The following is a 22,679-nucleotide window of genomic DNA, read 5'->3' as shown; positions in this document are numbered from 1 at the left end:
GATGGCCGATAAGCGGATGATCCGTCTGCATATGTATTGAAGAAGAGAGCTCTGTTGTTAAGCTTGAATACAATTAAACCAGGTTTCAAAATATCCTAGGGGCGTCGGGTAGCCTAGTAGTTAAAGCGTTCGCGTGTCACGCCGAAGACCCGGGTTCGATTCCCGAGATGGGTACGATGTGTGAAGCCCATTTCTGATCTGGTGTCCCCCGCCGTGATATTACTGGAATATTGTTTAAAGCGGCGTAAAACTTCACTCACTCACTCCAAATGTCCTTATTGAGGGTCTTACTTCCCAGTAACTCTCGAACTACCGATAATCCGAAATTCGAGTTAACGAGAATTCGGTGAATTTATTGATAGTTTCCAGTGATAAGCCATGTTTCGGACCTTGGCGACTGTAATGTGACAAATTAATAATACCGTTTTATGCCTGAAAAGTTACGCGAGTGAAACTGGGTTATCTGCCCTTGTCAGGATGCCGGCATCCTTAGCAACAGTTACTAGGTGTATCCACGAACGTCCGCGTTTTGTGTATAAACGTCGCAGGCAACTCGGTGTGATGTCATTGCTCTCCTGCATCAGCTACAAGTAACATAGACGTCACATCGTTTGTTGCGTCACACCATTGTTACGTCACAAATACTTCTCTGGTCGTCTACAGCCATGGTCCAAAGAATGAGAGGAGAAGGTATGTGGAACATGGCGACCTATTAGTTGTGTTTGCAATTGACATTCATATATGTTTGTTTGGTCCTTAACGCCGCACTCAGCAATATTCCTAGTGCCTCCAACTATATGACGGCGGTCTCTAAATAATCGAGTCTGGACCAGACAATCCACTGATTGACATCATGAACATCAATCCATGCAATTGGGATTCGATGACATGCTTCAACCAAGTCAGCGAGCCTGGCCACCCGATCCCGTTTGTCGCCTCTTGCGACAAACATAGTCGCCTTTTAAGGCAAGCATGGTGTCTGAGAACCTTTTCTAACCCGGATCTTTACGGGTCTGACATTCATAACATTATTCTAATGATAATTGAAAACTGTGTTGAATCTACTGATAATATTTGTGAAGAATCATAACAGGGTAGGTTGTGTGACCTTTCCCCTTTCCTACCTCTAGTAACTTTCTACTCTGTAATTACCTTACTTCCTTACGCACCGAAAGCGTGGAACAATGTCATGATTGTAGCAATCTCATTTTCAGAAGGGCAGGAGTCTGATTTACAGAATGCTCGCCTGATGTACGATGATGATCATGATCGGGCTATACGAGATATTAAGGTGTGTATAATGGTTAACAGGCGCAAATTATAAACTGTATAGGCAAGCGTTTATATAAAAAATGACCAAAAAAACTGTGATAAAAACGTATTTAATAAATAGTGATTGAGTGAGTTGGGTTTAACGTCGCTTTTAACATTATTCCAGTTATATCACAGCGTGTCAGCTTAATGTGGGAGGAAAGCCCGAAGTGATGCAGGTCTTAGACGTTTACCAATTCGGTGAAACCCACGAGCACGGGTATGGTGCTGACAAACCTAGAAAAATAATCGGGGTGAACCTGGATTCGAACCCACAATCATAGGTTTCTGGCGTGTCCAGGAGGCGCAACTCTGCACAGCGAATCGCAGCGCCTTAAACGACTGGGCCAGCCTTGCCCCCTATTTAATAAATAACGATGCAATCGCGTAATTAAGTTGTACCACAAGATCCTGTTTTTCTTCTTGAAGGGACGTGTGATTCAGTCGAAACTGCACCCAGTCCTGTCCAGGTGTACCAAGACAAGTCGCCTTCAGACTACGCTACCGGCAACACCCTCCCACATCACCAAGTCGGTGGACGGTAGATATCTCCCCCATCGGGAACTTACCTTCAATGATTTCAAAACGGCCGCAGATTTGTCTGCCGCGGGGGATACTTCCCAGACACCAGTTGCCAACGATGTGTCATTCGTAGGAATGGGTTCTTCAAGTCTATTCCTGTCTGGACTCGCTAACACTTCCAGCACGCCAAATACCAGTGTGATCAGTAGAAGTGGAAAGACAAAAAAGACGTCAAAACTCGCCAGGCTGTTCTGCGACGTGCGCCACTTCTTCCGCCCAAACCGTCGTCATGAACGTGAAGGGTGGATGAGGCTGTAGACATTCAGTGCCGTGCTTTCATCTATAGAACTATAAATTTGTGCTATTTTTGGACTTTACACCAGCGCTAGTTAGGAAATTGAAAAAGTGCCATTATTGATCTATACAAAATGTTCGTACTACATTGTGTGGGTGATCTTCCTGCATATTGTATTATACAATTGTTATTAAATTGTATTGTTATTCTGACATCTATAAAGTTGTTTATTTTCTTCTATGTACAGGATGTTGTGATGTTGAGATCCACTGCCTGTATTAACGTATTCCCAAAGTAATCCTCTAACATGATCACCATAGGCGATTGTGTTTCTTCTTTGTTATACAGCCAACGTCCTGTCTATTCGATTCAAGTATATTCTATGATATTTAATATGATCGGAAAACAACTCCAAAACCTTACACGATCCTTTCCTTCTCAAATATTCAGAAAGACCAAAGTAGCAATGCACATCAACAGTAACATTTACAACAAACATTAGATCCGTGAAGATCCGGTTTAGAATAGATCTTCACAAAAACCATGCCGCACTCAGCAATATTCCACCTATGTGACGGCGGTCTGTAAATAATCGAGTCTGGACCAGACAATCCAGTGATTGACATTATGAGCTTTGATCCACGCTATTGGGATCGATGACATGCATCAACCAAGTCAGCGAGCCTGACCACCCGATCCCGTTAGTCGCTACTTAGTCCCATAGTCCCCTTCATCTTGTAAAAAAAACTACCGAATCTGTCCCGACAGCGTCCCGATTCTCCAAAATGCGATCCGACAGAGATCAGACAGTGACCGGACAGTGAACCGACAAAGACGGTTCGCGTTCGGTAAGATCTGGACGCAATCTGGACTCAATCGACAAGAGACGGGAATGAACAATTCATGCCCGTTCATCACGACAGCGTCCTAATCCACAGGACACCGTCCAGACAACAAAGGACATTGTTACAATTTTGATCCGATACTTAAGAATCTGTCATGACATAGTCACGATTGTAATCCGACTAGACAAAATCGGCTGAGTTTCCCGAATGTTACGGGACGCACCTTACTGTCGGGAGTGCTTGGCCGACCTCTCTGGACCTATCACGATCCGTAGGACTCTGTTACGAACGAGTACGACTGCGTTCAGACAATGATAGGACCTTCCAGATATTTGTGGATAGAAATCCGACTTTTTCACTTTTCGTGTCTTAGCGCTGTCTGGTTTGCCACAATCGGCACTGTGTGAACCTGGCCTAAAAGTCAGTTACACTCTTGCTTCGGGAAGATGTGAATGAACCGTAAACAACGGTTATAACGAACTGAAAGGGACTGCTAATTTTAGTTCGTTATAACCGTAGTTCGTTATAGGTACATATACAGCATGACTACAGCAAATAGTCGGGACCAAAAAGTAAGTTCGTTATATCCGTCAGTTCGTTATAAGCGTGTTCGTTATAACCGTAGTTTACTGTACTCCATTTACCACTGATTAAAGTTGATTGGCCTAATTCATCCTAGAGTAGGGCAAAATTTTATTCAAAATTGTGATTTCAGATTGAGGGGATGAAGATGTGTTGTAGAATCACTGAACCATCAGATATCCCCATGTGGAAACATTCAGTCGATAAGTAACCGTTGGTGTTATTTGGTGGTCAGTGCGCTAGTTGAGTTTAACGCCGATTCAAGCAGTCTGCCCGTTCAGCATGTCGTATTAGAGTTTTGTTTGTTATGCTGTTGTTGTTTAACGCCGCACTCAGCAATATCCCAGCTATATAACGGTGGTCTGTAAATAATCGAGTCTGGACCAGACAATCCAGTGATTGGGCATTGGATCACCGCAATTGGGATACGATTACATGCATCAACTAAGTCAGCCAACCTGACCACCCGATTTATATTTTAAAACATTTTTTTTCAGGACATACATGTCCAGCGAAAATCAGTTGTTTGTGAAATCAAAGGCAAACTTTTTTAAAAGTATTTTCTTGAACAATATCTTTTTTTAGAAAAAAAATAATTTCTTGAACAATATCCATTTTTCAAAACAAATCCGAAGCTATTATCAGGATGACCCTATACGTCCTGCAGTATTTCAATCTCCCGGCTCATCTCATTCTACTTTTCGGTCACCTCGGGCAACATTTAAAGGGATCCATACTGCAACTTCACTCAATAGTTTCATTAGTTCACGTGACTATCACATTACACAACACACGCTGGTGGCAGTCGTGGCCCTGCTGCATATCAAATGTTATCATACCTCAAAATGAGATTGACCAATCAGAGAGCAGAACTGCTATGAGCCCGTGACGTTATTGATAAAGATTATAGTTCATTTTCATTTGGACCCGACATAATAAATTCGTTGACGCCTCGCCCAATATCATTCTACTAACCTCATATGACACCGTATACAGCAACTAAAGATACCATCACTAATAATATACCTAATTTCCATCAACCAGCTAAAATAGTTTTTAAGTAGGCCGCCATGTTGTACGAACTTTATGAACGAGCCTATGAAACAATCTCCCCCATTCCACCCTAATTCCATTCTAGTCTCTATCAGCCAATGATTGTCGCATTCTCGGTGTTCTTAATACTAGAGGGGGCACGGCTGGCCCAGTAGTCTAAGGCGCTGCGATTCGCTGTGCAGAGTTGCGTCCCTTGGGCACGCCAGAAACCTGTGATTGTGGGTTCGAATCCCGGTTCGTCCCGATTATGTTGCTAGGTTTGCCTGCACCATACCCGTGCATAAACGTCTGAGACCTGCATCACTTCGGGCTTTCCTCCCACATTAAGCTGACACGCCGTGATACAACTGGAATACTGTTAAAAGTGGCGTTAAACCCAACTCACTCACTCACCTTAATAATAGAGTATTCCTTAATAGAATCATTTGTAATTAACCTTATACAAAACTTATTCTATGGACTCATATATATACATATGCTTCATGCCCATGCATGCCGGATAAGGCAACTATGCAACCCTGACTTGGTTGATGCATTTCATCGTATCCTCATGGTGTCAATCACTGGATTGTCTGGTCCATACTCGATTTTTTTTTACAGACGACCATCATAGAGCTGGAATATTGCTGAGTGTGGCGATAAACAACAAACAAACAAACAAACAAACAAAACACCAATGCATAAGGAACGTGATTACCGAATGACAACAGCAAAGGTTGTTTGAGGCTGCAGTAAAAGGTTTTGATATGCCATACTGGCTTCGGTGGCTTTATGTCGTTAAAGTTCCATGTTTTATGTGTTTTATAAGACAAACAAAAAAACATGCCTGTTGCATTATGTGTCATGGAGTGGTACACAACACAACCGATCGCTTGTTTACCCATCCATTTTCATATATTTTTGTGAAAATAAATATGTTTAAATCATTTGGACAAGCATAAAAAAGATGGTGATGGTGGTGTTGGAGATTTTAAAAGCCATCCAAAGGAATCGATTTCGCACTTAACTCAACTCCGGGTCGCAAAATGACATTATATTTGTTACACTAAAGCCACACTCAATACTCCGCGCTTTGTGGGGCAGTGAGAGTATAGGATTATGTCCCCACAGGGACAATTCCCCTACTCGGACATATTCACACTTGACAATTCCCCTACTCGGACACATTCACACTTGACAATTCCCCAACTCGGACATATTCACACTTGACAATTCCCCAACTCGGACATATTCACACTTGACAATTCCCCAACTCGGACATATTCACACTTGACAATATCCCCACACTTGACAATTCCCTACTCGGACATATTCACACTTGACAATTCCCCTACTCGGACATATTCACGCTTGACAATTCCCCTACTCGGACATATTCACACTTGACAATTCCCTACTCGGACATATTCACACTTGACAATTCCCCACACTGACAATTCCCCTACTCGGACATACTCACACTTGACAATTCCCTACTCGGACATATTCACACTTGACAATTCCCCAACTCGGACATATTCACACTTCACAATTCCCCAACTCGGACATATTCACACTTGACAATGCCCCTACTCGGACATATTCACACTTGACAATTCCCCAACTCGGACATATACACACTTGACAATTCCCCAACTCGGACATATTCACATTTGACAATTCCCTACTCGGACATATTCACACTTGACAATTCCCCTACTCGGACATATTCACACTTGACAATTCCCTACTCGGACATGTACACGCTTGACAATTCCCTACTCGGACATATTCACACTTGACAATTCCCTACTCAGACATATTCACACTTGACAATTCCCCAACTCGGACATATTCACACTTGACAATTCCCCAACTCGGACATATTCACACTTGACAATTCCCTACTCGGACATATTCACACTTCACAATTCCCCAACTCGGTCATATTCACACTTGACAATTCCCCAACTCGGACATATTCACACTTGACAATTCCCCAACTCGGACATACTCACACTTGACAATTCCCCAACTCGGACATATTCACACTTGACAATTCCCTACTCGGACATATTCACACTTGACAATTCCCTACTCGGACATATTCACACTTGACAATTCCCCAACTCGGACATATTCACACTTGACAATTCCCTACTCGGACATATTCACACTTGACAATTCCCCTACTCGGACATATTCACACTTGACAATTCCCTACTCGGACATGTTCACACTTGACAATTCCCCACACTGACAATTCCCTACTCGGACATATTCACACTTGACAATTCCCCACACTGACAATTCCCTACTCGGACATATTCACACTTGACAATTCCCTACTCGGACATGTTCACACTTGACAATTCCCCACACTGACAATTCCCTACTCGGACATATTCACACTTGACAATTCCCTACTCGGACATATTCACACTTGACAATTCCCTACTCGGACATATTCACACTTGACAATTCCCCAACTCGGACATATTCACACTTGACAATTCCCCAACTCGGACATATTCACACTTGACAATTCCCTACTCGGACATATTCACACTTGACAATTCCCTACTCGGACATGTTCACACTTGACAATTCCCCACACTGACAATTCCCTACTCGGACATATTCACACTTGACAATTCCCCACACTGACAATTCCCTACTCGGACATATTCACACTTGACAATTCCCTACTCGGACATATTCACACTTGACAATTCCCCACACTGACAATTCCCTACTCGGACATTTTCCCCATTCGGACAATTCCCCACGCGGAAGATTTCCTTCTTGGACAATTCCCTACTCGGACTATTCCCCGCTCGGCCGATTCCTCAATCGGACAATACCCTACTGGTACAATTCTCCACTCGGACATTTGCCCACATTTTCTCCCTCCCCAAATAGAATATATAAATAATTCATGTTAAAGTTTTATTTCCAAACAATAATAATACGAATACTAAAATTCATCATCACTTCTCAAGTTTTCCCTCAATGTCGCCAGCTGGAAGCTGTCGCAGATGAACACGGTTCTAACCCAATCTGATCTTCTTTGACATAGAACTGATTGAGTGACCTCCTTCCATCAACCTGAAGGGATTACCCACAGAGAAAGAAAGGATTAAACACCTTATCTACACGATATTAGGTATTCACTACCAATTTCCTCTTATAATAAACGTTAAGTTGGGTTTTCCCAGTGTATACAGTGGAATAGATATTAGGGGTGTGGTTACAGTGGAGTGGAGATATCCATTTAGTTGCCGAGGACCTAGTCTGTCTTACAGACCCTGATACAAATATATCAACTACAGCCCATGCAAGTCTTTAATGTTTGGCAAGTCTAGATTACTGCAGTATCAGAAATGAAGAGAATCACTCGGCTCCCTTTTTATTATATTTTTATTAAGATAACTGAACAACTGTTTTTTTTCTGTACGATATGTTCATTTCAGAGACTATATGTTAGTCTACCGAGGACCGATTCTAAGAAGGAATTCCCCCACGTTACAACATGTAATAACCCCCCCCCCCCCCCCCCACCCCCACCCCCCAACTCCCAACCTTAACAAAGAGTTTAATTATGTTTAACCCGTCTGGGTAGATGTCGGGCATAATTAGGTCGACTCTTACACTCTAATTTGAGGGTTTAATGGCCCCTTTGTGTGTGAACTTATGGCTTATCAGATGTCTGTAATAAAGAAAGTGAGGTGGCAGTACGCAACTCGGCGTGTATAGCAGGTAATTACAATCCTATTGTGTACAGGTGTCAGCGAGACCTAATTAGCATTTCACACAGGCAGGTGCAACAAGTAAGCACTTCTATACTGCGACCTTTCATCCCCACACAATTAATACGCAGGAAGCAGTGAGCATGGGACGGAGGTTTGGAGTGAGTGTAACGGACATATAGATGGAATTCTTTTATGAATGCCAGGTATGATATGACTTCACAGAAGACGCCCTGATAATATATAAACAGTAATAACCACCTAGTGGTATCAAGTCTTTGAAAGGCATTTAGAAGTGATACCTATAAGGAAGAGAATTTATGGATGTCAACTTCTTAATTATGAGGAACACAACGTTTCGGAGTATATATATATATACTTACTCCTTCATCAAACGTTGTGTTCCTCATAGCAAAGAGGATGACATCCATAAATTCTGTTCCTCACTTAGAGGTTCTAACAAAGCTGTCGAGGAAAAGCTGGTATTTGTACTTATGAAGCAGCCACACACACGTGCATGCACGTCGCTTTATAAGTGCAATAATCTTGTACGCGACGTAAACCCCATTTCGCCTCACCCGTTTTCTTAGTGGAGTGTTAAACAGTTCGGTTCACCAAATTATAATTAGTTGTTTAGAAAACATTTACGTATACATCCTCATATGTAAGGCATTCTGATAGTTTGAATGTTAAATGCATTTAATTTATGACGAAAACGTTGTCCATATGTAATTTATTTCAAAGTGATCTGGTGTATTCAAGATAAAAAAAATGTTGTTTCTTTTCTAAAATATTGTACAGAGACAGTTGTCTTATTTTTGAGTGCATCCTTATACTAAATAAAAATAATTCAACAATTCCACGACGATCCTGCAAAAAGCGGCAGTACTTCAGTCAGTTCTGATTTATTGTTCACAGTTGTAAATCAGTGAGTTACCTCCCCGGAAGTATATCGATCCCAAAGTTCCTGTTGCCAGCGCCGCCATATTTCTCGACTGAAAGCAACGACGCCAACAGGTATCACAAAGGTAACAAAGAAAATCGTCCAAAACAACAGTGACATATGACTTTTGTGTAGAACTTTCAAATGTGTATGTGCCTTCTATCACGACAATGAGTACAGACACACGGACTGCTAATTCTGGGAAGAAGAAAGGTGGTGGATTTTTATCGCGTCAGGCGAAAGCGAAATCACAGACTGAATATTTAACAGAGGAAGAACTTTTGAAGAGGGACGTTGTGACGCCTGATGATGTATTACGACTTAGTAAAACCACAGAGAGTAAGTGTTTCGATTATTATTTGGTTTAACAATTGATTTGCTTTCAGTGTGCAATTTGGTAAACAATTTCTTGACCTAATTTCTCTATGGATATTGATGTAAACAAAGAAATATTTCCCTGTATTGTTGATATGAATAGGTCAAAACTTCCAACTGATTGTATAATGATAGATAAAGGTTGGATGCTTGAATTCCCGTGATTGTTATATCTCAATCTTTCAAGGAATATCAGTTAATATGTGAAAGTTATGTTTGACAACTGTTTCATTATGGTATTGGTAGCTGAGAACGGACTGGATAATATTGTTGCAAATTGTCAAGATCTGTCACTGGATCTTTGACAAAGTGCTTACTCGTATGTGTCAGGATTGTTATGTCAATACCAAATACACTTCAATGTAAATAGTGTGTAGAAATATTCAATTTGACCATCTGAATCTATATCCTGATCATCTGGGCATTGCCATGATACTTTTGATAGCTCATCTTCCACCTTAATTTATGTGACGTTCATGATGTAGACAAACTTATCCTAATTCTGATTGATAACAGTGACATGTCTTGAAAATACAGAACATAAGCAATACACGATAACTAACTATACTAAATGGTTAACAATTACAATACTGTGTGCTCATGAGAACTAAAAATCAATGAAATCTTTTTGTTGTTTTGCCATCAGTGAATGTCCTTTGATCAAGTTGAAATAATGTGGATAGATGTCCGAATTTACTTAGTCAGCGATTAGTTTAGCTTAAGTGGAAGTAGCTATTATGATAATGCAACTGTTCAATTATGTTGCAATAGAATGTGACCAATATGAAGATCCATAAGATTAAGAGGATGCCCCTTATTGGTTATTTTTATATCTTTCTTGAATGTAAGTTTGGATCTCTGTAGTTTAGTTACTGCAGCAGTATACATTGGTATACACAGTTCCCACACCATTTCCTTAAGGAAATAATTACCAAGCACTTACAGTCTTTAATAAATTGTGACAGTAGTTTGAAGTCTAACATATAATCTGTAACATTTATGTGACGCGTAAAACGATGGTTCATATATAACCTGGACCAATTCACTACCATAGCTTTGTATTGAGTCTGGTTGGAAGGATGCAATAGTACTTTCAGTGTCTGTAAGTCATGGACTTTAAATAACTTTTCTTGGCAAGTAATTATTGTACATAAGTAAAGCAAGTTTTGTAGTCAATGAGTATAAAACGAAATAAGTGGTTATGGAGCCACTGATAATCTTCCTTTTCAGTCCTGTCTGGAATTTTGCTGGATAAGGGTAGTTTCAGTTCAGAAGTGCTGAAGAGAAAGTCTTCATTTCCTATCAGAATTGGAAAAGTCCCCCTGTATTATATAAACTTGGTTTCTGTTTTTCAACATGATTCATTAAGTCATATATACATCAAGTAAAACAAGACAAGAAGCATGTGTATAGTGAATCCTATTTTCTGAAAAAAACTACAGCAATGTGGGGATGTGTGCACATCTTATACACACAGACATATTGTTTTCATTCCCTGGAGCGTCAGCCCAGAGAGCAGAAGGTCTTGGGTTCAATCCCTGGCCGCATCATATCAAAAGACATTAAAAGATGGTAATTGTTGTTACCCTGTCTGCCGCTCATGATTAAGGGACTAAAACAAGGACTGGTCAGCTCGGCGTCAATCTACTGTGTCTGAGTGTGGTGTTCATGTTAAACTGAGACATGGTATCTCAGTGAGCTAGCACTATAAATCGGCATCAGTCGCTATCTAAGTGCAGTAATCTTGGACGCGACATTAAACCCCATTAAACATCACCTGGCATGGCAACAAATGTTTACAGAAGTATGCCAGTTTGTCCTCTTACTAGATTGTCTGGTTATAAAAGTGTTCAGTGCTTTTCCCTCTTTGCGTGTTTAATCCATTTTTTTTATTCATCCAACATTTTTCTTCATTCCTGTTTACCTTTATTTTGGCAGGTTGCTCCAACTCTACATTATTTAAAGCAACCATTATCATGTTACCTCTATATGTACCTTGGAACGAACCTTAGCAGTCAGCGTGAATCATAAGTGACATGAATTGACTCATTATAAGTCATACTTGTTTGCTAGTTTCATGATATTCAGTCAGTAGTTTGTTTTTCACACATGTGTTCTAGGGCTGTTACGACAGGGAATTTAACATATTCTTCTCAATAAAATACCAATATCAGATTTTATTTCTCCTGAAATCATATCATTTGAGTTTTTTTTATGTTTCACTGATTCACCAGGAGCTAACAGACGTACAAGGTTTTATATACGAAAATCACACACCTGTAGTGATCATTTCTGATACACAATGTCTAGTGTAACTGATAATATTGTAAATAGCCAAGTAATTGGGACGTACGTGCATGGTTTATTGTCCCTGCTGTGTTTTATTGTACGATAAACAATGACCAATATTTTCTTATTTCTTTCTTATATGTGAGATATCAACGTTATGTACAGCCCAGCGTTAGAAATTGACACTAGTCCTATAGTCCTTATCAATTTGTCCAATAGTTAAGGTATCATAAGGACTAGTAGAAATTTGCCAATTTTAAGGGTTTTTCTATATTATATGCCATCATTGTAAGGGCTAGTGGACTAAAACTGTTGGTTTCTACCCCTGCAAAGTGACAGCCTCTTTAAGGGTGTTGATAAAAAGTGCAAGCTTAATTAATATTTACCCCAATTTGACCCCCTGAATAGAATTAAACCTTGGCAATGTCGGACAAATTCATTTTATGAACAGGTGGGTTAAGTTTGGTATTTCCAAAGTATTCTTTTGATCCTCACGTTGATTATCTGTACCTTTCCCCCAACACTGATTGTCAAATCTCTGCCACTTTTTTGACGCAATCGTTCGGCCATTGTGTTTATCTATGTTGCCCCACTACATCCTAGGGGAACAACTCACTGGACACTTCCCTCTAAAAAATGACGTCTGATATATGACATCATCAAGCTGCGAGCTCATATTCAAATCTCCAGATATGACGTCCTGATAGAACAATGTTTTATCATGAAGTAGTTTGTATGAGAGATGATACTGTCTATCACAAGACATGATAATTTTTGTAAGTCCCCAAGGACGTTAGGGTAGCCTAGTGGTTAAAGCGTTCACTCGTCACACAGAAGACCTGGGTTCGATTCCTGACATGGGTACAATGTGTGAAGCCCATTTCTGGTGTAAAACTATACTCACTCACTCGAAAGTCCCCAAAATATTGTCAAGTGAGCAGACTTATGTTGAGTTTTTCGGTGAGTCATGGGTGTGACATTGTAAGTCAGTGACCTCAGACTTTCAGATGTTTTACCCCTCCCTGGCTGTAGATAATCAAAGATGCACACTCAGTCGCAGTGGTGACTCAGCATAACACCACTGCCACAGGCTAATTTGCATATCACGTGACCAGACTTTTCTCTTGTTTGTAAACAAACACGCTTTTTCAGAAATCAGTATAGAACGGACTAAAGTAAGTATTTGGGGGCGCTTTACATATTGTTTTGCATGACTATATAGATATGCTACTACAACTGCGACAGTGAGTTGCATGACAATATATATTTATGCATCAAAGTGACCGTGTCGCTAGCTCTCCGTTGGGCTTCGATGACAGCACGTGGGGACGTACAACCAATGTAAACATAGGATAACTACGCAAAAGCAAGTAGATTTTTACGTATTTGCATACTTTCTCAATGAAAGTTAACCATTCTTTGACATTTGTTTATGAAAATGTGTAGACTTGTCAAACATGAAACGGATGAAAAGGATATGCAATATCTTGAATGGACTGTGAAAGATGTGACGAATCGTCACATGGCGCTGGCCTGTGGCAGAGGTACTATGCTAGCTGGCTGCCGGCCGCATGGAACTCTGGGTAGTAGAGTGTCAAAGATGATGTTACAGACTATTTGATTTGCTTTAATCATGTGTTCCTAAATGATTCCTTACCAACTGTAGGGTTTATTATGTGATGCTCTGTCAGAAAACAGGAAGACATTCTGAAAAAACATGGTGAATAAGTTGAATGTTGATTAGAAGTATTCAAACATGTCCATATTTACATGGGAAAACATTATCCGTGGAGATCTAGTCTTCAGCAACCCATGCTTGTCGTAAAAGGCGACTATACTTGCCGTAAGAGGCGACTAACAGGATCCGGTGGTCATGCTCGCTGACTGGGTTGATGCATGTCATCGATCTCAATTGCGTGGATCAATGCTCACAATGCCAATCACTGGATTGTCTGGTCCAGGCTCCATTATTTACAGACCAGCGTCATACAGCTGGAATATTGCTGAGTATGGCGTTAAACAACAAACCAAACTTCCACATGAAGCTGACACTGTGATGTATATGAAATACTATTCAAAGCACCATTAAGCCAAACTCGCTCACTCCTTTAAGAGTTATAGATCATGTACATGATCAATAATGCAGTGATTTTCATATTTCATCATATTGCAAGACATTCTTAAGTACTAAATATCATCAAGGAAAGGTAAGTAGTTAAATGTTGATTTCAATTTTAATATGGCATGTTAGCATGGTTGGCGAATACTAATTAATTATCATCCAAGGTACAGATGAATCAGTAGAGCAATACAAACACACATGACTGTTTGTTGTGTTGCTCCATGTTTAATCCTGTAGTGAGACACATTTTGAGTACATTATTTTGCAAGTAATTGTGTTCAATGAGATATTGCATCAATTTCAGGAGGGCTACTTTTGAATTGATGCTTGTTCATCTTGGATAGGTAGAGCTACAGATAAACTGCGTATTTGCGTAAAATACCCACCAAAAAATAGTCAAAACCCAATTAACTTGCGTACAGAAACGTGCATTAAATGAAAAACTCAAATGTATAAAAACAGCACGAGTGAATACCAAATGTACTTTTTCAGCATGCATTCAACAGAGCTAATTTCCGAAACACAATTATGAGCTAAATTAATTTCCGAGTCAAGTCTATATTTAGAACTGTTATATACATGTAAATCATTTTTTTTTTTTTTGGAAATCCCCAAATGTGTTCTCATTTTGGGAAAAACCCAATAGAGTGATGAATAGAATAATGTAATAACCCAATTAGAATACCTTCGAGTAAAAACTCAATTGCTCAAAAAGTTATCAGGAGCTTTGGATAGGATTAAGGCATTCCCAAGTATAATGAAGGAATGTATCACACAATAAAGTGTGCAGCATTGCTCCTCTCCATGGTTTATGTCTAGTGTATAAATCCACTTTAGCTGGCCACTTCTCAAGTCAAGAAATAAAGCACATAGAGCATTGCGTGGGTCTTAAATTAAAGCCTAGAGTATATTTGCTTTTGGTACACGTGCCTTAGAATGAAAGTAAATCCTATGTCTTCAGCCCACCCTAAATCATTATGGCGCCGGAACACTGTTTGTCTTTATTTCGGGAATGTTTTACAGTTGTTTGAAACCACATTATGTTGAATGGTGTCAGTTATCTCAATCTTTTGTTTGGGTTATCAGTGTTCCTGTTCGGTTTTGAAACTGTCTGTCCTGGTGGACTGGCAACTCTAAAAATTACCACTCCCCTATAATTTTTGTCAGTCCCAACTTTCAACAAATAAATGCAATGACGTCATCTCTGAAGTAACTTAGTTAGATCTGTAAGTCGTTCACACAAAGTTCAGTTCTCGCTTTTTTAGTATTTTGTCACTACAGATATTTATTTAACCTCAAAGCAAAGTGAAATGTTGTTTCTTTCCACAAAACATAGACAACAGGAAACCCTCATGGTAACAGACAAGCTGACTTTGTTTGAAAAATATACTTATCTGAATATCACCAATGTTTTGTTCAACAGCAAAGATTTATAAGGTATTTTATTTGCCGGTCCACAGGGACTGGCAGTAACATGAATTACCGGTCCAAGCCTAATTGTACCGATAAAATTTGTCTGCACCATATCCGTGCTCGTGGGTTTCACCGAAGTGGTAAACATCTAAGACCTGCATCACTTAGGGCTTTCCTCCCACATTAAGCTGACATGCCATGATATAACTGGTATAATGTTAAAAGCGGCCTTAAACCCAACTCACTCACTCACTCACTCACTCACTCACTCACTCACTCACTCACTCACTCACTCACTGTACCGATAAAAAACTGGTAATTACCGGTAAACGGCAACACTGGGTTATGTTAACGTTGATTCTGAAATTTATTGTTATGCCTGGCTATTTGCTTTTTTACATACAGTATGCATATAATGTCTATGTTCTAAATCTGGCTTAGAGTCAGACCAGTACTTCCTATTTAAGATAAGATAACACTTTATTATCCCCCAAGGACATTTGGGTTACATCAGCACAAGGTCTAAGCTTTTTTATGAACAAATACAGATATAAATAAGAACATCAAGTTCACAACTATAATTAACATCTGATGTGGCATGAACACATAATGCTCAACAATTATTTCTCACAAAACATAATATATTACATGCTACTAGCTGGTAGGAATGAATTCAGGGACAACATTGGCAATAGTAGTTAGTGGCAAGAAGAAAGAAGTGGATACTCTTAATGTAAAACATACAAGATATCAATTAATTATTTATTTGCTGAATTAAATATTTGCTGCTTATGAATACCGTTGATGTCCTGAAGAAAGGTTCCAATGATTTTATTTACCGTGTTTCAGATTTTGAGGGGTTTGTTTTTGTTGCAAACAGACAGGTTGTGGTATCAAAGTTAGAATACTTTAAAGAAATGTTTTATAAACATGGACATGATGGTGAAGTGAATTTGAAAATGTCTTAGACAATGAAGAAAATACAATCTCTGTTGACCTTTTTATATATAAATGTTAATCTGTAAATCTTCTTAAATGCCAAAAATGCGAGTCTTCTTTACTTGCATTATTAAACATCGCATTTATATCAACAATAAGACATTTTGGATAGCAGAAATACCAACTTAGACATACGCTGAAAACAAACAACTATGTATTCCACATCACTGTTTATTGAGTAGCACTTGTTACAAGTATATAAACATTGTCATTCAAACACTAATTACATCCTGTGAATTGTCACTGCTGGGGTCAAGACAAGCGTTCTACTCACTCACGTCATCACTGATCACACCTGCAAGTCCAGACAGACGCCACCCAACACGGTGTCTTTGCTCTTTGCGACTGCATCAAACTTGGACACGAGCCAGGGCGCACATATTGTTTTAGCAGAAGTACTTTACTCAGCGCTAATAAGCGGTGCTATTTGGTGTGTGATTGAATTAATGTAAGGTTGGATTAAGGTGAGGATTCTCCTGTAAGCCCGACAGAGCATATTTTGTTTAGATATAAATCCACTGATGCTTGAGAGGAGGGGGATGTTGCAGTCATATTGAGTCACATTATTGGTCGCATTCTTTTGAAGACGCATTAATTTCACGTTTTACAGTATTGTATTTGCATCCTATGTGAGTTTTGAATCAGTGATGGTGCCCAGATATTTATACTTGTCTACAACTACCAATTTCTCATGATCAATTACAATTGGAATTAAAAGTTATCTGTCCTAAAATCTATGACCACTTCATTTGTCTTCTGGGCATTTAGACCCGTAAAGATCTGGGTTAGAATAGGTCTTCAGCAACCCATGCTTGCCGCAAAAAGCGACTATGCTTGTCGTAAGAGGTGACTAACGGGATCGGAGGGTCAGGCTCATTGACTTGGTTGAAGCATGTCATCGATTCAAATTGCATGGACCGATGCTCATGATATCACTGGATTGACTGGTCCAGACTCGGTTATTTACACACCGCCGTCATATAGCTGTAATATTGCTGAGTGCGGCGTTAAACAACAAACCAACCAACCAATTGGGCATTTAATATAGACAGTCATCCTTACATCAGGATCTAAAATTAGAAATTTCATTACTCTATATGAGTTCTAAATCTTTGATTAAACATTGCAGTGTCATCTGCAGATTTTACAGTAAAACAATATATATAATTAATGTGACGGGAAAGTCAATAAAATTCATATGGTAGACGCACACGGTTAGAGTTTAGTGATAACCAAGAAGAAATTTTGTGGAAAAGGGTAGATTTTGCTTGACTCATGCTTCAGACTAGTGGTGTATTGATGTCGTAGAACCCGTAGACAGCCAGTGTGTACACCAAGGGGGCGGACATCTCCAGGACATTGATGAAGTGATCAATAGATACATCACTGTCTGGGACTAGCTGGAGTGTTGTTAGTAATCTCTTGACCACAGTTATTGATGGATTATTGGTGCGCATGCAAGCTTATCCACAGATGATCACATTGACTGATACACCTTCTCACGCCGTGTCTTGTCATGACGTGTGGTCGATCATATGTCAGGTTTCAGATCAGTTCATTTTTTAGTGCATTAGCAATGATTGTCACCAAAATTGTCCTGAATATTTTATCTGTATTTGGTAATGGTGTGGAAGAATGTCCTATCCAAAGCTCATAAATTTACGAAAATGTCCTAATGTCAGTGTCTCTGGAAGAATTCCTGTATATACAGACACTGGCAGCCACTGGCACTGGTATTATCATCCTAACCAAACTTCAGAATGGTTTAATTTCAAAGGAACAGTTGAAACTACCAGATTGTAGGAGCCTTTTCTTGTATATATGCATGTTGTTTAATACAGTTAATACTGTCAGCGTAAACCTCAAAATTTATCTGTCAACTCTGTGTTTTTTTTCAACAAAATAATATTCTAAAAAGAGCTCCCCATTTCTAATTTTGAGAGCGGCCAGGGCGCTTATTATGTCGAATACGGTAGCCTTAATTAATAATGCTAATATTGTTAATTAAAATATAGGTGTGGCCCATTTGCCCTTTCGATGGTTGTTTTACTTGTTCCATGTGTAAAACAATACAGAATAAATAATTGAAATGATAAATGAATTGATAAATGAATTGAAACAGGATTCAAATACGAGGTGGGCAAGGTGAAATGGGGTTTAGTATCGTGTCCAAGATTATTGCACTTATATAGCAATGTGCATGCATGTGTGTGTGGCTGCTTGTACTAGTCTGGACTAATGCCGATTTTATAGTGCTAGCTCACTGAGATACCATGCTGCAGGTTAACATGAATACCCCACTCAGACACTGTATACTGACTCCGAGCCGACCAATCCTTGTTTTAGCCCCTAAATGTAGAGCGCCAGGCAGGATAACATAAAGTACCATCTTTTAATGTCCTTTGGTATGACACTCCCACTAGACCTTGGAGGAGGTCGATTCAAATATGAATCGAGACAAATAAATGTGCATTGCGTAACATAACATCTCAGTATTATCGATGCTTGGAAATATGGGTGAATTGTGACGTCCTTAGTTCTTTATATTTTTAGTTTACAGTAAGTTGAGCAACACAGTAGAGATGGCAACTGTATCAATATTGATCAACAAGATGTCATAAGTATTGTGTTTAGGCAGTTCATGATAGACACATTTAAGTTGCCATGGTAATCTCTCTTAACCCATGTTTTCATCATGGCAGAATAGAGCAGTATTTCAGGCTACCGATTGTGTAGTTTTAGATGTAATTAGTATAGAAAGGGGATTATTGATGTCAAACATGGCTACAGTGGGTTGTAATTGAAGATGTCACTCGGGTGAAAGGCTTGGCTTTCACAAGGATATTCCATGTTTTCAGACTCTTGTGTAAAATAGCAAACCACCTGCATCCTTCAAGCATATTTTTATCAGGGCCCACTTGCAGAAAGCGATCTTACCACTACAACTATTGTAAGCCTGTGTTACATGTTTGCATGTTTGTTGTTGAACGCCGAACTCAGCAATATTCCAGCTATATGACGGCGGTGTGTAAATAATCGAGCCTGGACCAGACAATCCAGTGGTTGATATCATGACCATCGATCCACGCAATTGGGCTCGATGACATGCATCAACCAAATCAGGGAGCCTGACCACCCGATCCCGTTAGTCGCCTTTTACTCCCTGAATCTTCACGCCCCCCCCCCAAACTATGTTAAGGTATGAGATTACGATCATCTTAGCACTAAGATCGCTTTGTGCAAGTGGGCCCAGGAGTTCTGCATTACTTACTGGTTCTTTAGTTACTGGGTGTTTTGGATAAAAAAACACTCTTTGAGACACTTGACCTGAACCTGCCTCACTGTCTTCCCAAGTGCCTACAGTCCCATCATGACATGATACAGTCTGATGCTCAGAAATGATGCACGACTAAACATGACTTATCTGTTTCACCTGTGATATGGGATAAGTTGTCCATACTCAGCTTAAGATCTGGCTTGTTTGACCAACAAAGAATTAAAATGTAAATTGAATTGATCTCTGAAAGAAAGGAAGTTCATACAGTCATATGTATTAACATGACTACCGGTACTCAGTCTAAGATTCAGCTTGTAAAACTGATGTGTGATGTAACGGAAATACTGTCTAAGGCAGTGTTAAATTGTACTCACTCACTTACTTTAAAGGAAGACTTGTTCTTTATGAAGGACAACAGAGAAAAAGGATATTCTATGCACTAGTAGTTGGTTACAAGTGGTCCATGTCCTGCATCGCTCGGGTTTTCTTCACACAAGCTGACACTCAGTGATATAAGTGGAATACTGTTCTTAGCTGCGTTAAACCCAACTCACTCACTCATTCTATAAATTGCCCATTATTACTTGAAGGAAAGTGTATAAACATGTGCAAAATGTCGCCCCCATGGTTATCTTCTCTAAGATTGACTGATTATAATCAGGAATAGAAATAAACCAAGGAAGTCGACTAGCCCAAATGGTGATAACATATAGCAAACTGTTTGAAATTCTACTAGCCCTTAGGATACCTCATTTGTGAAACTGTTCCAGGCTAGGGGGCTGATGTAATTTCTATTGCTGCTAGTTATGCAATGTTGTATCATTTTCTTATTGTTTTCAGTTGTAATTTCTGCTGACTAATCTAAAAGCATTTGCTGAGATCCAAAAGTTATTTCACACAACGCCTTTTAACGTCTTTTAACGCCTCGGGTGATATTCTCCTCAACTTTTGATGGGAATAATCAGATGTGTCATTCGGTTTAAATATATACACTTGACGTTATAAGAATAAGTTTGGTGTGTCATGGTAAGATAAGAAAAACAATATCAATTCTTGCATATGACTTATATCGGCATGATCTCGAGGCCACAATAATAACAATGCATCAGTTCTATTACTTGTAAAGGCCCTAAGCAATCCTGCATAAATGTTGAAAAGGTCCCTCTTATGCTCGACCGCCTCCGTGGTCTAGCGGTAGAGCATCCGCCCGGAGAGCGGAAGGTCCTGGGTTCGATCCCCGGCCGCGTCATACCAAAAGACGTTAAAAGATGGTACTTGTTGTTATCCTGTCTGGCGCTCGGCATTAAGGGGCAAAAACAAGGACTGGTCGGCTCGGAGTCAGTATACTGTGTCTGAGTGGGGTATTTATGTTTAACTGCGGCATGGTATCTCAGTGAGCTAGCACTATAAATTGGCATCAGTCAAGACTAGTACAAGCAGCCACACAAACACACCCACGTACATGCACGTCGCTATATAAGTGCAATAATCTTGGACGCGACGTTAAACCCAATTTCACCTCACCCTCTTATGCTCGCTCCAGTCTTTGCTTTCTGACGATGTGCTTATACTTCAAATGCTATTTGCAATTTCTGTGTTAATTCGAAGCTGTTGTCATGTGGTATTGATTTACGTAGAAGTAATGGATGGTGTCATGATGTCCTCGGTAACGACCGACTACAGTAAAACTGAGACTGGTTGTTGGACACTTCAGGATACAGTGTCCTGCGTGGCAAGCTCTTCGTCCCATCGGTTGGTCGAGTACTGTGCTACAATAATGAGAGTCTATATCTGTGCAGACATGGCCAGTTTCATCAAGGAAGAACTGTACTTCCTTCATATTTTATTCATGTGTGTCATGAACCCTGCAGGGCTAGTGTGGAGAAATCAGACATATTTATGGAATAATCTCTTGATAAGCTTGGCATAATTTCCCCATTCTGTCTGGACAGAACCGCCGAGTGTTGTCATGTATTGTATTATACCAAGTATCACAGTAGGGCTGTTGGATCACAATATGTGTGTGCCCATTATCATTACATCAAATATTGCCCATATATTGTGCAACTGCCAGTCCTTTAGATTGTTAATGACTTATTTACATGGGGTCTTTTCAACTGCTATTCCTAGTGAGGATTCTCAGCATGAAATTGGATCAGTATAACTTGTTTGACAGCTTATAAAGATCTGGTTGTTGACTAGCTGATTGTGTCGTTGTTCAAAGAGCTCTGTTGAGATTCCAGGGTTGATCAGTTGAGATCCCTGTGAAACGAGATTCCTTTACGATTTCGTTGTAAGTTTGACGTCACAGTCAATGAGTTTTCTAATGTCTACTGTATAAAGACTATTCTTTCACTAACTTCTTCCAATTCCCCCTGGGGAATTCATTTGGGACATGCCATGAAAAGGTCAAAGACATGATTGAAAAAATCCAGAATAAGTATTAATGCATGTACATGTATTTGTCATTCAACTTGTATTAGATAAGGTCAAGGTCACCGTTCAGTTTTTGTATAGTTATCATTGCAGTGTTAGAACTAATACTAGCTGTTCGCATGCAGCTAGTACACGTTTCTGTGAGCTAGTACAAATTCCCCAAAGTTGTCATCGTTTTAGCATGGCGAGGGCATTACTTCTTCATCTGGGACATTACAGCTTTTGAGTTCTACCTGTTCATTGTCAGTTTCTGAGTTAAGGTAGCCTCTTCATGTATGATATGTTATGGTTGTGTGTATTCTGAATGCTACAGTCATGTTTCACAATAACCTCAAAGATTACCTTGACCTTTGATAGACAATATATCAACATTTCATGTGGTTGGATATGTAGTGTTGTTTGGTTTGTTGTTTAATGCTGCACTCAGCGATATTCCAGCTATACAGTGGCTGTCTGTAAATAATCGAGTCTGGACCAGACAATCCAGTG

General features: G+C 39.7%; 2 protein-coding genes across 5 annotated transcripts in view; both read left to right on the top strand.

The window, feature by feature from the left end:
- Positions 1-665: 665 nt before the first annotated feature.
- On the top strand, positions 666-2,151 carry LOC139455933 (uncharacterized). Its single transcript, XM_071237478.1, has 3 exons — positions 666-690; positions 1,215-1,291; positions 1,741-2,151. The coding sequence occupies exons 1-3, from the start codon at positions 666-668 to the stop codon at positions 2,149-2,151; spliced, it is 513 nt and encodes a 170-aa protein (XP_071093579.1).
- Positions 2,152-9,279: 7,128 nt separating this feature from the next.
- Positions 9,280-22,679, top strand: part of LOC139456256 (protein unc-119 homolog B-like) — a 40,290-nt gene continuing 26,890 nt past the window's right edge. For 3 of the 4 annotated variants that reach the window (XR_011652518.1, XR_011652517.1, XM_071237875.1), the window contains exon 1: positions 9,280-9,618. Coding sequence is in view for 2 of the 4 variants with exons in the window: in XM_071237875.1 (XP_071093976.1) it covers positions 9,450-9,618 (169 nt within the window). In the remaining 2 variants the exon portion in view is untranslated. The remainder of the gene's footprint in view (positions 9,619-22,679) is intronic. The other variant, XM_071237876.1, reaches the window with a different exon arrangement.

The sequence above is a fragment of the Haliotis cracherodii genome, unplaced genomic scaffold (assembly GCF_022045235.1).
Source record: "Haliotis cracherodii isolate W230 unplaced genomic scaffold, xgHalCrac1.p SCAF_11, whole genome shotgun sequence".
NCBI classification, from domain to species: Eukaryota; Metazoa; Mollusca; class Gastropoda; order Lepetellida; family Haliotidae; genus Haliotis; species Haliotis cracherodii.
Note: the sequence above shows the minus strand (reverse complement) of the source record. Positions and strands in the feature narration are given on the sequence as shown.